This window comes from Caloenas nicobarica, chromosome 1 (genome assembly GCF_036013445.1).
Source record: "Caloenas nicobarica isolate bCalNic1 chromosome 1, bCalNic1.hap1, whole genome shotgun sequence".
NCBI lineage: Eukaryota > Metazoa > Chordata > Aves > Columbiformes > Columbidae > Caloenas > Caloenas nicobarica.
In genome coordinates, this window is record NC_088245.1 from 146,730,083 (window position 1) to 146,746,969 (window position 16,887).

General features: G+C 44.6%; 2 protein-coding genes across 2 annotated transcripts; both read right to left on the minus strand.

Moving 5' to 3' along the window:
- Positions 1 to 488: 488 nt before the first annotated feature.
- On the minus strand, positions 489 to 5,791 carry LOC136002509 (lysozyme g-like). The gene is made up of 5 exons (XM_065657619.1): positions 5,711 to 5,791; positions 4,948 to 5,037; positions 4,143 to 4,339; positions 2,195 to 2,333; positions 489 to 1,403 (listed from the first exon to the last, which is right to left on the minus strand). The coding sequence occupies exons 1-5, from the start codon at positions 5,715 to 5,717 to the stop codon at positions 1,270 to 1,272; spliced, it is 567 nt and encodes a 188-aa protein (XP_065513691.1). The 5' UTR covers positions 5,718 to 5,791; the 3' UTR covers positions 489 to 1,269.
- A 6,298-nt stretch (positions 5,792 to 12,089) lies between these two features.
- Positions 12,090 to 15,593, minus strand: LOC136000274 (lysozyme g-like). The gene is made up of 6 exons (XM_065654056.1): positions 15,511 to 15,593; positions 14,948 to 15,021; positions 14,470 to 14,571; positions 14,013 to 14,209; positions 13,751 to 13,889; positions 12,090 to 12,756 (listed from the first exon to the last, which is right to left on the minus strand). The coding sequence occupies exons 2-6, from the start codon at positions 14,988 to 14,990 to the stop codon at positions 12,623 to 12,625; spliced, it is 615 nt and encodes a 204-aa protein (XP_065510128.1). The 5' UTR covers positions 14,991 to 15,021; positions 15,511 to 15,593; the 3' UTR covers positions 12,090 to 12,622.
- Positions 15,594 to 16,887: the final 1,294 nt, after the last annotated feature.

Genomic DNA, 16,887 nt, shown 5'->3' on the forward strand with positions numbered 1-16,887 from the left:
ACTATATTCAAACAAATTTTTGGTGCAATATACGGTAGCAGTGTGGAAATGTACTGTTTTAATAATAAATTTCTATTTCTGTGCTATTGCTCTGTTACAGGTTCACTTACTGTTTCAGATTTGGTAATTAATACTGTAGTGTGAGTAGATCAATACAATTCTAATAATAACACCAGGATAGTGTTAGTCACAGGTACAAAATATTATCTATAAAAGTGCACCATATTTAAAGCAAACAACTCCCTGCACTCTTTGTTATTTATCCTTTTGCCCCTAGTGTTATGCTTGAGGGTTCTTTTTAACCACTCTTAACTACTTTTCTCTGCTATGTCTTGAAATGGCTGAATGAATCCAACAGCTCTGAAGCTAAGGCTTCCAAAAGCTTTACTATGTGATTGATTGAAAGGATCTGTTTACTGTGCATGAACTTGCATCATATTTTATAAACTACACGCCACTAAAAACATGATGGAATGTGCATATTTTTACTGCAGACCCTGCACTGAACCTAATATATAGTATCAATAGAAGTATTCATTACAGTAGCTCGAGTTTTACAGGTTGTTTGCAACTGTAAAGGTTAAAGTGAAGCAGCATCAAGGGCAAAAGAATGCTAAGGATAGCTTAGCATTTTCCCTCCTGTCACAGGAAACAGCCACTTTGGGTCATATCACTGAAGTTAAGAGCAATTATTCTGAAAGGATATGATACGCTGTGATACACTCTTCTGGTAGATTAAACATATATGATATTTATTGCAAATATGCAATTCCAAAATTGCAAATTGTTAACAATCAGTGTTGTACTGCTGTTAGACACATGTATTTACAGATAAAATCTAAGGCAAATAAAATCTTGTTAAGCAGTGTATAACTTTCTTGCAGCATTAATATGCTGCTTGAGAAACTACAAGCACAGATGAAAACTCCGCCTGGATATTCTCATGAAGTGAGATAAAAAATAAATGGCAAAAGATAAGTTACAGTTTGGATTATTAGTAGTGTTATCTTTTAAAGTGGGGGTTTTGTGGGGTTTTTTGGTGTTGGTTGGTTGGTTGGTTGGTTGGTTGGTTTTTTGGTTTTTGTTGTTGTTGTTTGTTTGGGGGTTTTTAGCCTTAGCTGAAAAAATAAATCACTGAAAGCTTGCACTTTTTTCTGGCTTCATTGCCTGCTCCCATTCTAACTGTTTCTGGGAGAGAAATCCAGGGTTTTTAAAATTAGAAGCAAAGCATACAATCAGTGACTCAAATCTAATCATTACTCAGATCTCTCAGTATCCATTTCTCTTATAAAACTTGGCTCTTGCAACCACGTCATTGGCATAGTCATGGTGTGTTGTGCCAATATCCATCCTGTCGTAGCTCCGGACGTTGTTTGCTCCCGCGTTATAGGCTGAGATCCCACCTGAGATGAAAGTGAAAGCAACAAATAAACAGAGGTGAAACTTCATCAGTAAATAAGGAAACAAAAATCACAACTTAAATGCATTGCTTTAGTTTGTAGCTCTCTTTTCACCAGTGTTGTTGGCCAAAGAATTACTATTTCCAGCTCTTTTTTTCTCACTGAGGTGTTCCTTTTATGTTTTAACTTTGTGAAGAAATTATAATTTCCTCCTTTACATCCAGACTTGGTTATCATTGTCCCCTTGCTGTATTTTACTAATGTTAATGTCTTCAGTTGCGTGACTGTTTCCTTTTGTGCATATTTTTTCACGCCTACCTGCATTTATAACCTCGGATACCTTTGTATTGTAGTTCAAATAAAGGGACCCAACCATAACAACAGCTTCAGCTGTAATCAGCTCTCAAGAATATAACCATGTTTCCCCCAGAGAGGACCTTACATTTTCAGAATTATTGTGTTCCTTCTTCAGAGCTGCTGGAATAGCAGCTTTTTGTAGGTGGGTATAGGAACACAAAGCAAATGAAACAGAGGGGAGCAGAAAAACCCACCCTTACTCCTTGCAACTGAAAAATGTAATGATATTTGCCAAGTTTTCCAAAAGCCTGCTAGAAAGCTGACCAAATCTTATTCCTCTGTTTCTTTTAGTGAGTATTAAAGAATATTGTTCCACACCTCAATAAAATGAAGAGAGGGACAGGGATGCATTTACTTTTCTGATGTGCTTGGTTTTACAGCATTATCACTCTTGACTTTTATATGTGTGAAGTGTTTTAAAGCTGACAAAACTCTACCTTTGAGCTGCTGTTCCTTCGTCCAAGTCGGGAATTTCTTCTCAATTTCGTTTATCATCCCACATAAAATCTCTGTGCCTTGCGCTATGTGCTCTTTACTGTCCCATGACCCGACGATCTTATGGTACCGTTTGTCAACCTGAAAGCAAGACAGCAGTGCCAGCACACCAGAAACCCTGCTATTTATCCAGAGCTCTTCATTGCTTACAGGCTGCCTGTAGTCATTTTGATCTTTAAGCTCATCATTTACCTCTTTTGTAATTGCATAGAGGAAGCAAGCTCAGCTCAAGGCGCAGGGGAAGCCAGCAGATGCGTGACTAGCAGACTGTCAGAGCACTGAAGAGGAATGCCTGCCCCACCTCCTTGTCTGTCAGGGCCTTAAAAAATGTCACAGCTGCTGCTGTAAAGGTGACGGGGTGCAGAAAGCAGGGTTACTGCTTCTTAAGCTTTTCCAGCTGCAGGGGGATTGCTCCTTGCCTCCCCAGCTACATCAAGGGTGGGGAAATCCCTGCTTCACCTAGGGAACTCCCTTGCATCTCTGCCCCAGTCCTTCTCCCTCTTCACCTCATATCCATGGCGTACGAAAGCACAAGTCTGAGGAGGCTGGAGCTGTTACAAAAGCGGATCCCAATGCATACAGCGAATGTTTATGGACTGCATGGATAAGCATACAACTTGGCAAACCAGTGAGGTGTGAATGTAGGCATGAATAATGAAGCAAGATCTCCCACTAGCCAGGCCCCTGTGGTGCATGTAGGGTAATTAACCTGACTGTGTGTAGCTGCTTAGTTAAAATAAATGCTTTCTGAAACAAGACTTATTATCTAAAGTATGAAATAGGGACAATTAATCTCGGAATTCCCAAGACGTTGCTGGGAAGCAAGCAGTGTTTTCATGGTGTAAAAGCAGTCTGTTCATGCCCTGACACTCAAAAGAATCACAGAATCACAGAATGTTAGGGATTGGAAGGGACCTCGAAAGATCATCTAGTCCAATCCCCCCGCCAGAGCAGGAACACCTAGGTGAGGTTACACAGGAAGGCGTCCAGGTGGGTTTTGAATATCTCCAGAGAAGGAGACTCCACAACCTCCCTGGGCAGCCTGTTCCAGTGTTCCGTTACCCTCACTGAGAAGTTTCTTCTCCTACTGAAGTGGAACCTCCTGTGTTTCAGTTTGTACCCATTGCCCCTTGTCCTACCATTGGTTGTCACTGAGAAGAGCCTGGCTCCATCCTCCTGACACTCACCCTTTACATATTTATAAACATTAAAGAGGTCACCCCTCAGTCTCCTCTTCTCCAAGCTAAAGAGACCCAGCTCCCTCAGCCTTTCCTCATAAGGGAGATGCTCCACTCCCTTCATCATCTTTGTGGCCCTGCGCTGGACTCTCTCCAGCAGTTCCCTGTCCTTCTTGAACTGAGGGGCCCAGAACAGGACACAATATTCCAGATGAGGTCTCACCAGGGCAGAGCAGAGGGGAAGGAGAACCTCTCTCGACCTACTAACCACCCCCCTTCTAATACACCCCAGGATGCCATTGGCCTTCTTGGCCACAAGGGCACAGTGCTGGCTCATGGTCATCCTGCTGTCCACCAGGACCCCCAGGTCCCTTTCCCGTACACTGCTGTCTAATAGGTCATTCCCCAACCTGTACTGGAACCTGGGGTTGTTCCTGCCCAGATGCAAGACTGCACTTTCCCTTGTTATATTTCATTAAATTTTTCCCCGCCCAACTGTCCAGCCTGTCCAGGTCTCGCTGGACGGCAGCACTCACCAGGGTCCTTCCCCTGTGCCAGGAGCTATCAGCTGGGCGAGCACCAGCTTTATTCTGGCCAAAGAGTTGGCTGAAAAGGTTTAGGGTGTTGCCTTTCAACAGGGGCCCTGCTGCTCTTCTGACTTTCTGCTTCAAAAGAAGGATGAGGTTTGTGTTTTTAAGAAGGTTGAGCATACCTGCATTAAACCAAATCCGTTTCCGTGGTCACCCCAGCCGTCTTTCAGCACTGACCCAGCATGTGACTCTCGAGAGATAATACCAGCAACCACAGCTGGATCAACACACTTGCTGTTGCCAGCTTCTGTAATCTTGGCTTTGTATTTCTCCATATTCTTCAAATCTTTTTCTGCAATCTTCTCTGAGGCAAGAACTCCTACAACATAATGTGCATGACTTTTCCTTTCGTTTTTAAAATTGGAAACAAGCTGTTCTAACAGTCATTATGACCGAGCTGAATCCTTCTGAATCTATTTAGAGAGAAGGAAAGACAGAATTGACCCATTTTGCTGAAGGGTAAGTGCCCAAGAAATTAATGCACAGATGATATAAAAGATTTTTTTTTCAAATATAGAGGGCGGTTCTGTAGTGTGGAGACTAAAAGGCAGATCTTCTTGTTTTAAATCTAAGACTTTGGGTGGATTAGTCCCAGATTTAGTTCCTTTTAATTTAGGACTATAATGGGGAAATGTTCAGAAACTTAGGTCATGAGGGCAACACTCTTAAGGGAGAGGGAAGAGGAGGCTCGATGGCAGGGCTTGGATGCACCCAGCAGACCTTGCATTTTCCCTGTGATGGTTTTGAATATCGTCTCAAAGGCAATTCTATTTGCAACATAAACTTATGTGCCCGAGGAGGATCTTTATTGGTTATGGAAAAATCAGCTTTGCTTGGCAATGACTGACAGCCAGAGACCAGGATCCATAATAGGTGTGAACTTCTGCATGGATGTAAGGAGAGATGAACAGCTGAATCAGTGCCTACCTGAGTAGCTCAGACCTTCTGGTTTCGCGGTTGCCTCCGAAGCTCCAGTTGTGTCAACATTCAGTATATTCCCATAACGATCCGAACAGCCTAAAAGCAATATTTACAACCAGATGTCAAGCCAGCACAGTGTGTGATGCATGCCATTAAAATGTTTTCAGATCCATGACTGAAACCCGTGGCATCATTTCGATAGTAGTGCAGGATTTGTGCTGGCAGGTGCGGTCACGGTATGGTGTGCTCTGGAAAGGATTACCTCTTGGTTGTACTAGCATAAAGCCACAGTGTAGCTTGTGAGGTGAACTGGTGCTTTGTGCACAGTTCATCTCCCCTAATTTTAGCTTGCCTAAAACTTAGCTGTCTAGTCTAAGCTTGTGACTTGGGCTGCCTGCATAGCCAATGGAGGAAGGCACCTCCAAAAGGTGTTTTTTCTATTGATAAATAAATAAATAAATAATCTGTGAGAGTCAGAAGAAATCCTATAGTACTTACTGGCTCCAGCCTGCTTTTTCATAGCTACCATCAACAAGAAAAATCGAGGAGAAACATCCCTCGATCACATCCATTACAATTTATCTGACGTGTAGTTTGTTTGACTTGTGATTTATCTGCATTTATCCGTTGTCTAAACACGCGGTTGCAGAAGGGAAAACATGCAAACAGCAACTGAGAGGAACAATGCTAACCCGAGCCCAGCAGTTAATGGAACACATGCTTTGGTACAGTGAATTATTTACAAGAATATTAGACAAACATCACAGACCTGACATGTTTGCTGCAGGATGTCTCCCCACCTTCTCGCCGCACTTCCTAGAGACAAATGGGCTTTTTATCAGCGGTTGGTATTTTGGAGCAGCTGACTCAGTGCACTTCCCACACGCCGCTGTATTACGGGAAGCAGGAACGCCTGACAACTTCTTTTACGTCCACCCAAACACAGCAGGGTTTCTGCTCTACAGCACAAACACAATTACGTTTTTAAAAAATGAAATACCTTTTAATGTAATTTTAAACCCCGTTGCTAACAGTTTGGAAGTAGGAGGAGCCTTGTCTGAAAACAACTGTTCCCCTTCAGCTATTGGGAGCAATAACATGCTGACAGTGGGGAAACAGGAACCTGCGCTTTTGCGTGTAATGAAGTTCTTGCAGGCAAAGATCCTGCAACAATAAGATGACACAGAGCTGCAACTGCTGAGAATTCGGACATGCAGAGACTATGCCAAGTGCCTGTTGTTATCCCCTCTCGTGCAGCGACAGAACAAGCGAAGGCACAAACCCAAATGCGCAGGGAGCGTGGATCAAAGCTACTGTAGCTGCTCAGCTGTGAGGAAGAAAGCCGCTGGATGGCAGGCCTCCCCGTCACTGCTAATCCATCCTGACATGCTTCTCCCCCACGGTAAACTTTGTGAGGGTGAAATGCTGTTTTGCTCTTTCACGTTTTAGGCTGGGGAATTCATCCCGTGTCATTGCACTGAAAGATTCAGTTCTGTAAATTTTTCCTGTACTGTTGATACCTCCCATAGAGAACCAGCTTGAAAAAGTCACAGCAGCCCATGCATGGAGCTCTTCATGCTCATGATTACGAGTGAGTTTAAAGACGGTTGAAGAAGAGGGAAGTATGTCTGGTAGGAAGGAAAACAGATATGGCTCATACAGAAGCGACATTAAAAAAAATGAAAATTCAAAATACCACTGAAGATGGTTCACAAACCAATATCTCCAAATGGCCTGTGCTATCATTCGCTTATTGCTGGAGGACAATCGTAAAGGATGTACTAATTTGCTTCTGCTCCCTCACAGTAACTGAGGCAGGCAGGTAGATCTCTCATGTTTTCTGGAGCCCTATCCAGAAATTATTATTCAATGATATATGTATGCACAGTCTCACATGTCCTGGGAAGTATTTTCCTCAAAAAAATCTATATTCAGACTACTGGAGAAGAATGGTATGTCCGCACAGTGGTTCATAACAACAGCCCTGTCACCTCCGTGATGTCGAGCAGGCTGCAGCTTGCAGGCTCCAGCTGGGGAGCTGCCGCAGGCTCTGGGCTCCAGGGACAGAGAAATGGTTGTGGCTTTTGTCAACACTCTTTGCAGCATCTTGCACTTGTCCCATCGTCCGCTTGCCATGGAGGAGACAGTACGTAAGCCACACCGCACTGCCATCTCTCCTGCTGTGTCAGGAGTACAGCTGATGGCTTTGGGCAGCCTCAAAAGTGCCCCAAATCATGGTTTACATCCTGGATTCCCCCTGTACTCGCCGTGAGTTGAGGCATTCAGCAACCTCCAATTCAGATCCAGCTCATCCCCGTTTTTCTTCGTCTCTCAGAAATGCTACAAAAAGCCTGTCGGAGTGTGGATCTGCCACAAAAGTTGGTCTCGTGTGTTGACTTCACCACAGGGTGCCGTGAGCCAACCTCTTGTGCTGTGGGTCACCCCACGGCACTGCAGCACCAGTGCTTCTTCCCTCCCCAGAAACCGCTGCTGAATTCAGTCCGTTTTGTCTGTGCCACCACACTGAAGGCAGGGGCATAATCTGAAGGTAATGGGGATATACACACACATGACCGAAGGAATAATTTAACTCGTTGATTATCCGTCAGGAGGGAAAAAGCCTGAAAGAACAAGTCGGAAGAGGGGGAAGAAACCGCGTCAGTTAAATCTGGTTTCCACGCGTGAGAGATTTATCAAGACAGAAACTTTCTTATAAACTGAAAATGTTTGGTGTAAGAACAGAGATAATAGCTGTGGCGGCAGGCCCTGGCATTTTTCAGAAACAGGTTATGCATTAATTGAAAGAGATTCAGGGAGTCATTTCTCAGTATGGGAGTTGCGTGTTGGCTCATCTGCAAAAGCTTCATCTGAAGAAGCTTAACCCATGTTAAGCTCCCGAGAGGGCAGGCGAGATCACACAGCCTGGGACAGGGTGGCTTGGAAAAGTTTTCAGTGAAAGACACAGCGATGATTAACGTGCTTTTTTTTTTTTAACATTTTGCTGCAGAGATTAATGAAATTTAGTCTATTTTTAATTAGTGTTTATTTTATATTTAACTGCTTTTTAACTGTATTAAGATTTTTTTTAACTGTTGGAGCGTGACTTGACCTGTTTCTACTGGATTTACTTTTGCTCGTGTTATCCTTTGGTGTGTCCTGCCTGGCTTTGCAGGATTTTTGGTGGCCAGAGAAACAGTGACCTTTCCTGAGTCAGAAAGTGGAGGTTGGGTAACCCTGTTGGGAAATGTTTAAACAATGCATGAAGGCAGTTGTGATTTCTGTTTCTTTTATCTCTTGTTTATTTTCAGTAAGGAGAAGGAAGAACCTCTTCTCGTAAAACGAAACAAGTCTCTCTTTCGCTCTGGTCAGCCAATATTTGAGAGTTTTGGCACACATATAACAGAAGTTGTCTCTATAAAGGAGAGAGACCCAATGAGGTCAAACAGGACCTGTCTGACACAAAACAATCTTTAAGGCAGCACAAAGCAAATTAAGAACATGCTTTTAGGCCCTTCCTGCATTTCATAAAGAATCACACGAGCCCAATTGTAACAAAAATTTTGAGTGGATTATTCTTCATCTGTTTTACTGCTGTAGACTTGTTTTAGAAGCACCCGTGGCTTCTTAGTGTTGGATGTGTGATTAAATTTACTCAGACCAAGTAGCACTCCTTCCACTTCACCACTTGTGATTCTCAGCTATTGCTTTGGTGTTTTTTTTTTTCTTTTCTGTAATAACGGTTCGCATTTAGGAAATTAACTGAAGACACCAGTGTAGCAAAGCTCAGTTTTATAGTTTAACATTTAAGCAATCAAAAAGATGTTAAGCCTGACAGTGCAGATCCAACACAGAACTGAGAGAAGGCAAGCAGTGGCTGTGGCTGTTACAGGGAAAATGTTACACCATACATTTCAAAACCCTGCTGTTTTTATTTTTCTGGTTTGGTTTCAAAAGTCCTTAGTAGTTTTTGCAGAAGTTCTACTTGTCCCATCAGCAGATGTAAAGCCCCATGCTGGAGAGCACAAATAGGACTGAGACATGGAACTTACACAAATTGCACAAATTTTGGTGTCTTTTGTAATAAGTTCATTTTTGCAAGCCTTGGGTCTTGCAAAGGTGAGCTAAGACTTCATATAAATTCTAAAATATTTTGGAAGTCTTGTTCATGACCTCACCTAAGTACAGCAAAGGCCATTCTTGTTGTAAGATAAGTACTAAGAACAATACTTAAATGCTTTATATTCATTGCTGATTAAAAATGAAAGCCCCAAATGGGAAACTACATGTATTTTTGCATTTATGTATGTGTACCTGCTCTACTCTGTCCACACGGATGTGGCAAACCTGTTTACTTCTTCCATTTTCCTGGCTGTCTATCGCATAGTTTTAGACGCAAATACCTGTCCATAGCAGGTTTTTTCTTGTCTAAGCCATCCCAGTTCTGCAGGTGACAGAGACTAAATCCCCTCTGTAGCTGTGGCAGATAAATCCTGGTGTGTGGAGCACATCCCACCTCGGTGGCATGGATGGGGTGAAGATGCCACCTGTCCACATGGAGGGGTCTCTGCAGTGGACGTCTGCTGGGAGTTTGCAGCCGTCTCCATGTGTACGTAAGAAGGACTTTGTGAAGATACATTTTAAGTCAGTTATATCTTTGCTGAGGCAAATTACAAAGATTTGTAGGGTTTTTTTCTGAATCAGAAACAAAAAGGCAGGATGTTTTTGACACGTATTTATGATATGACTACTGGAAAACTCTGCTACATCAGCTGCCAGGAGGTAAAAAATACTGAGATGCTCATGTTTAACTGTGTTTAAGTGCACAGCAGCCCTCACCTGACCTGAGATTGGCCATATGGGCTCAATGTGAGTTAGTGTGGAGATTGGCAGTGCTAAGATCTTGCCTTCATATGTACTGCTGAGGAATTTGTTACAAGGCAAGACAAGAGACAGTAGCTTTAAAACAGGTATGTTGAACACAAGTAACTTCATAGCAGCTCTAGCTGAAGTGTCAGCAAGGTGCCTTCCAGCTAATGGAGCCCATGGGTCAGTGAGCTGTGGGACAGGGACATCCCCCTGTGCTGGTCCCAGGAACTAGTGGCATGAGGCATCTGCAGAAGTGCTTGATCAGTCAGTCTGCAGGGGTAGTGGGTCCATCTAAGAGTCGAACAGTGATCAGCATTTGTTATCTCTGAGTGATTTGTGCAGCTTGCATTAAAAAGAGCAAGCGAATCACCTAGGTTTCCAAGGGTGAGCTGTCATATAGCCACTTCTCCAGGGTGACAACAAGGCAGACACCTCCCAACCTACCTTTCCGTGCAAACTGCTCACAGCACCACACAGGCTGTGGTGATGACGGCAAGCAGGGTCTTTCTAAGTCGAGGTGACTGGCTGGGGCAAGTCCATAGTTACAAGACAGGTTCAAGAGCATGCTGAGAAGGAATGTCAGTGAGCTAAAATCAGGATCGGTAGGTTACAAAGCCAGGTGCGGGCTGACTTCCAGTGCAGCTCGGGTCAGGACTTAGGGCAAGGTTATGAGCTTAGATGCAGCTCCTGGGCCAACAGGCAGAAGGTGAATGGAAGGGGAGAACAGATAGGGCTCATCATAGTGTGATACCAGAGCTGCCCTTCCATGCACGCAGCCAGACCCCTGGGAGAGAGGATGAGGAGGTGGCAGAGCCCCTCAGTGCAGTCAGGGCCCAGATGGTATGGTCACCCCAAAGCTGACTCTTCTCCAGGCTGAGTGGACCCAAATCCTTCAGCTTCTTGTGTGTCCTGTGCTCCAGCCTATGACCAGCTTGGTGGCTTCTGCTGGAGTCACTCCAGTGTGTCAGTGTCCCTCTTGTACCAGGGAGCCCCAAACTGGATACACATGTGGTCTCACAAGCATCTAAGAGGGGGAAATGGCTAGACTTTTGCTAATGCAGCTCAGGGTGCTCTTAGTCTACATCTCCACAAGGGCCCATGTTGTTCACCAGGACCCCGAGGTTCCTTTTTGCACAGCTTATTTTCTAGCTGTCTGCCTCCCAGCCCATACTGGCCCGTGGGGATACTCTGTCCCAGGTGCAGGGCTTTGTCTTTGTCTTAATTGATCGTCATGGAGTTACCATCAGCCCATTTCTCCAGCCCCTCCAAGACCTGCCAGTTGGTATCACCTATGAGCTTGCTGGGAGCTCTCTCTGCCCCTAGTCTGAATTGCTGCTGAAGACGCAAAGCAGTGCTGGGCTGCAGGATCCGTCCCTGGGGGACGCAACCAGCCACCAGCTGGACCCTGTGACACTGACCATCACGCTTTGAGCCTGGTGACTTTCTAGCCAAATTTCTACTCACCTATCTAGTCTGTGTCTCACCAGTCTGTCTATAAGGATACTACCCCAGGCTGGGGCAAAGACCTTGACAGGTCAAGGTACAACGTATCTGCTCCTCTCCCCTTTTCTATAAGACGGGTCATCTCATTGCAAGAGGCAAACAGGTTGGCTGGACGCTATTTACCCTGTTAAAATCCATGCTGGATGTTTTCAGCATGGTCTCTAATTTCTCCTGGGAGGATGTGTGTCATAACTGTGCGCCGTTAATGGCTTTGGATTGCATTTTCCTATCTGTTTAAGATGATTGCAGCCAGTAGTTTTTCTAATTATTGTGACATACCATTGTTCCCAGTCCCCAAAGTTGTGCTTGTCATAGAAGGATAAAAGAAATTCCCTGAGCAAGCAAGTGGATGCTGGTGGGACAGGCAGGGCTTGCACTGCTTGCTGCCAGACCAGAACCAGCTCTTCCTTTGGCCCTGGGGAATGAGTGTCACTCAGTCCTGCAGGCATCTACTCCTCTCCTTTTGTTGCCTTTCTACCCTCCCACCCCCAAATTAGTTCAATTCCAGGTCTAGAAGGAATAGGGACACCAAAATATGCCAAACTTAGAGACTGATATTTTCCCAAGTGTCACTCTTCTTTCTACAAGCAGCAGAGAGGGAAAAGAATTTTATGAAGTGGAAACATGTATTTCGTTCTGTTCACTTCTCAGTTTCTCTATCTTTCTAAAATTAACATCGTACTTATCCAAACTTTGCTAACACACATGACAATATGAGTACACTGGAGTCCTGCTTCATTTGCTAGTAAGACTTTTATTCAATTTCTGTTTGCTTGTTTCTGTATGACTGAAAACATCCATCTCTAGCCCATGCATTTATATGAAAAATTAGCATTCAGAAAAAAAGACTGCTGTGCAGCATAATGTAAATATCAAGCAGCTTCGAAAAAATAAATCATGAAGCTAATACCCAAGGAAGTTTTTTTGCCTTTTGATTTCTTAAGAGAATGACAGATTTTGGCAGAAATGTATTTCAAGATCTGGAAGGCAGCAAATTATCAATAGCAAAACAAGATAGTCCTCGTAACTCAGAGAAATATGGAGACAGCAAAAAACAATTATTAAGATTTTGATAATATTCCCTTTGTAAAATCCAGACTATACTGTTTGTAAAGAAACTACATGACTGGTCTCTTACTGAATATTGTTTTAAAAATTCAGGACTTTAGTCTATGGATTCTTATTGATGTAAATCATTCCTGTACATTTGCAGCTGTATGGGTTTGCAGGGTACAGCTGCTCTTTTTCTTTGGTCCTTCAGGGGTGTCGTGCAGGTGATGGTAAGGAAGTTACTCAGTAGGGATTCCCGAGTCTAGTATCCGTGTTTCTTGTAATACTGGGCTCGCGCAACCACGTCGTTGGAGTAGTCATTGTGGGTGGTGCCGATGTCCATTCTGTCATAGGTTTGGACATTACGAGCACCAGCATTGTAGGCAGAAATCCCACCTGAAATGAAACACCAAAAGAAGTCATATAGACTTGAAAAAAAAAAAAAAGAAAGAACAAAGCCTAAAAAAAGGGAAAATTCCAGCCTGATGTGTTCTGCCTTTACTGATTTTGAAAGCCTTCACTTATTGGGATTTCAGAAGAGGAGCAGGCGGCATTATCAGAGCTTCTCTGACCTAAGTGGGTCTCTGCAGACAGCTTACAGTTATTCTCGAATCCGCCAAAACATAAGAAAAATACCTGAGGTTTTATGTTCACAAAAACTGGCAGCTTGATGAACTTGTACCATTTACCTGGCCCAGCATAAGTTCATTTACACTCGGCTTGTTTAGAATAGAATAGAATAATTAGTATATCATATCCAGCAGCCTTGTAAATTCTCACTCACCCTTGAAAAGTACTGCTCTTAAAAGAGGGTTAAAACACACTCATACATTGCATTTAGTTTGTCTTGCAGCTGTGTATCTGCTACTCCATATGCCATATTGAAAAGCAGAGGTGTCTGAGGTGGCTGTGAACAATCCCACCGTGGCACCCCAGCAGTCCAAAGGTCTGAAGGAGGCGGCTTTTCCACATTGTGCAGCGCAGTTTTGCAATTCCCTGAGAGCAAACACTTCATCTCCTTTGTCAAGAGACAAGGAGTGAACTGCCGGCTCCATTCAAGTAAATCACAGAGCTATTCGTTAACCTGAATGGCTTTAGGAGGCTCCTCATGGTCAGGTAAGGAAAGATCAGCTCTTATATAGACTAGATTTCAGGTGTATAAATATTTGCCATGTGGTAGTGGAAATTCAGCGAGTGCCATACTAAGGAAAGGAAAAATAACACAGAATTGAAAAAGCTTGTCTTTTGCTGGTGAAACAAAAGAGAGGTGAAAAGCTAAGCAACAGCCTGTTAGAAATGTGGTTACTGAGGAACATGGGAACTAATTCAGTATGTTCTTGTCCTAAAGTTTTTCTTCTCTCTCGGATAAAACCTGTGGCCTGTACCTTACCTTTCAGCTGTTGATCCTTTGTCCAGCGTGGGAACTTCCTCTGTATTGTCCTTATCATAGAGATAAGTATGTTTGTGCCCTGCATAAGATGGGTTTCGCTGTTCCATTGTCCCACAGGTCTATGTGAGTTTTTGTCAACCTAGAAACATCAAAACAACAAAAAGAAGTAATTTCCCTGCTGTAATGGATGATGTGTTCAGGAGGCTTACTTTTATTTATATGCTATTTGTCTATCAGGTTTTAGTGCAGTAACGGCAAATACCTGCATTAAACCAAAACCATTTCCACGGTCACCCCAGCCATTCTTCAGTATTTTGCCAGCATGAGATTCCCGGGAGATGATGCCAGCGATCACAGCCGGTTCAACGCACAGTTTTTCACCAACTCTCTTAATGAGTGTTTTATATCGATTCATAGCACCTAGGTCCCGTTCAGCAATCTTTTCTGAAGCCTTAACTCCTGTAAATAAAATCAAAAGTAAAGATATTTGCTTAGTAATTTAAAACTCAGAATTGTCTCTCACTTTTCTCCTTCTAATACAAACAGAATTGCATCAAAATTGTGTTTTCCTCACCTCTGGGAGGAGGTAAATCATTGCGTACAGGGATATTATGCAGGCTCAGCAAGCTAGTGTGTGTTCAGCACTTTGGAAATGTGAATGATTTGGGATTATTGTGCCATGGAGCAATGGAGTCATCTGGCAGAAGAGGGATACTCACCACAGTAGGATAAACCCTCTGGCCTTGCAGTTTGGCATGAAGCCCCAGGGGTTCTAATTCTGCTTACACTGCCATAGCAATCCGTGCGGCCCTGGGAGGCACCTGCAGAGGGGACACAGAAAGGCTCAAGCAGTGAAAACCTTTTGTGACTGCAAGTAAAACCCAAGGGGAGGCTGCACCCCAGAGAATATGGGCTGTGGGGCATGGGAGATGTGCGAGAGCTGCCTCTGTCACTCCTTGGGATGGAGAGGAGGCGAGGTCCTGCACTGCACCCTGCACCCAGCCGTCCCTCAGAGACCACCCCTCCTTCTGCAGGACTCACAAGGGGACCTGAGCACTCTCTCCTCCAATAGAGTCTAGCGGCAACTGAGATTTTGGGGAGCGGGACAAGAAGGTGCATCAATGTCTCCTGCTTCTCAGCCCCTGGAACTGTGTCCCCAGCTGCTTGGGGTGAGGCAGCGAGGGATGACAGACTTACCCAGGAGGGCAGCGAGGACAAGCAGCACGAGCATCGGGTACATGGGGTGGTTCTTCCTGAGCACGGAGAACAGCCTGCAAATCAGTCAGTCAGCATTGGCACACATGAATCAGAGAATCACAGAATAGTGTGGATTGGAAGGGACCTTCAAAGGCCATCTAGTCCAACCCCTCTGCCATGATCAGGGACATCTGCAACTAGATCAGGTTGCTCAGAGCCCCGTCCAGCCTGGCCTGGAATGTCTCCAGGGATGGGGCATCTACCATCTCTCTGGGCAACCTGGACCAGTGTTTCACCACCCTCAGTGAAAAATGAAGACATTAATATATCTCACTGCTTGTTGAATAAACACCAAAAAAACTCTTTGTGAGCTGATGGGGTGTTTCTCTTGGTCAGATCAGCTAAATTTAGCCGAGCTAAATCCAGAACTACAGTACAAGTCAAGGAATGCTTATTCAAGCAGAAATCTGATGTAGCAAAAAGCTGTAGCCTCTGGGCTACCAAGGAGATGGTATTGCTGAAGGGAATGAGAAGAGTTCCCACCCTGAGAGGTGGTATCTTACCTACTTGTCTGCAGCTCAGCTTCTGGCACAGGACTGAGGTTTGGGGAAGTTTAATTTATAGGGAACGCTACCTTCTGTTCTGTGGTAATCCAAGGCTGTGATGAAAGGTATTGGGCTGTGGCTTTGTGAGACTTAACAGCACTTTTTTTCTAATGTAAACAGAACCTCTTGCACCATAGACATTGGTGTCGTGGCAAGTATGTTCTCGGGAGTGGCATTTCTCAGATTTCCAAAGGGAAAAAAAACCCACCTTATTTTTCTCTGTGTGTCTCTCCACTTACAGCTTATATTGCACACCCTGTTCCTGGAGGGAACCATGGTGAGGGTCAAGCTAAAAACCCAATATTCAGCTGTTCTCCAGATGTTTTCCCCAGTTCCATCCCAGCATCCTGAGCTCTGTCCCTGCTTCTCAGGAAAAGAGGGCTGGGACTGACCTCCTACACGGCACGGATGGTCGTGCAGCCCTACCACCTGGGCCAGCACTCTCCTGAGAGACTGGCCATGCCCATGCTGGTGGCCCATCTCCTCCTACCTGGGGCAGGTGCTCCCATGACAGCATGCTCTGCTGACATCGCTTGTCAGCAGAAGAGAATAACGATGCCTTGCCATTTTAGCTTTTTTTTCCATAATATCTTTTAGCATTTCTGAAATTATTCAGCATTTTGCCTTTGCCTTTGCCTCAACATTTCTCTCTGCTTTGAAGGGCAGAGTTTTCTGGCATGTGACTGCTCGCGAGTAGAGGGACTGTAATGAGCCGGACATTTCCTATCACTGAAACTCTGCCACCTGGGGACAGACACCACTGCTAAGGATACTGGTGTCATGTTAGCTAGGGGTCATTCACCCACGGTTGCCCAAGTCAGAGGGTCTTAGAAACCCTTGCCTGTGTCCACCAAGCTCCTTGCTTGCCCTTGAGAGACTTCTCCCTCCTTCTGCTTCCCAGCCACATTTCTGCACACTCACACCACTTCCCCTGCCACCTCACGTGCCAAAAATACCACAGGGGGGAAAAGTATCACCCACTGTGGTTGGGGGAGTCTGGTTAGTGTCTTTCTAGGCTGCAGTCAGTCTCCAAAGGGTGCACGAGGGCAAAAAGTGAAGTGTGGGATGGCTTGTTGGGCACAGCTTTATTAGTGGTGGGACTGACTTGTTCTTCCGATGCCTTCGTTTGCAAACCCCACGTCCTTCGATGGTGTGGATGCACGGGGTCTCAGCCCACCTCCAACAGCATCTGCACAAGATGGAGCCGCTGCACAAGGCTGGCTGTGATGAAAGGAGTGGCACGCTGCTTCCCCAGGTTTACCTGGGCAGAGGAATATCTCATAGACCTGGCATATTTGCTTGAGGAGATTGGTATTTTAATATTACCTCTCAGAA

What these genes read in the sequence shown, in the direction of transcription:
- LOC136002509 (XM_065657619.1), bottom strand. An exon ending in AGAAGGTCTGAGCTACTCAG is followed by an intron (nt 4,340 to 4,947) that starts GTAGGCACTGAT and finishes ATTATGTTGTAG; the next exon opens with GAGTTCTTGCCTCAGAGAAG. An exon ending in ACGGATTTGGTTTAATGCAG is followed by an intron (nt 2,334 to 4,142) that starts GTATGCTCAACC and finishes TCTTGCTTTCAG; the next exon opens with GTTGACAAACGGTACCATAA.
- LOC136000274 (XM_065654056.1), bottom strand. Translation starts at nt 14,990, where the DNA reads ATGTACCCGATGCTCGTGCTGCTTGTCCTCGCTGCCCTCCTGG. An exon ending in TGTCCTCGCTGCCCTCCTGG is followed by an intron (nt 14,572 to 14,947) that starts GTAAGTCTGTCA and finishes TCCCCTCTGCAG; the next exon opens with GTGCCTCCCAGGGCCGCACG. An exon ending in ATGGTTTTGGTTTAATGCAG is followed by an intron (nt 13,890 to 14,012) that starts GTATTTGCCGTT and finishes TGATGTTTCTAG; the next exon opens with GTTGACAAAAACTCACATAG.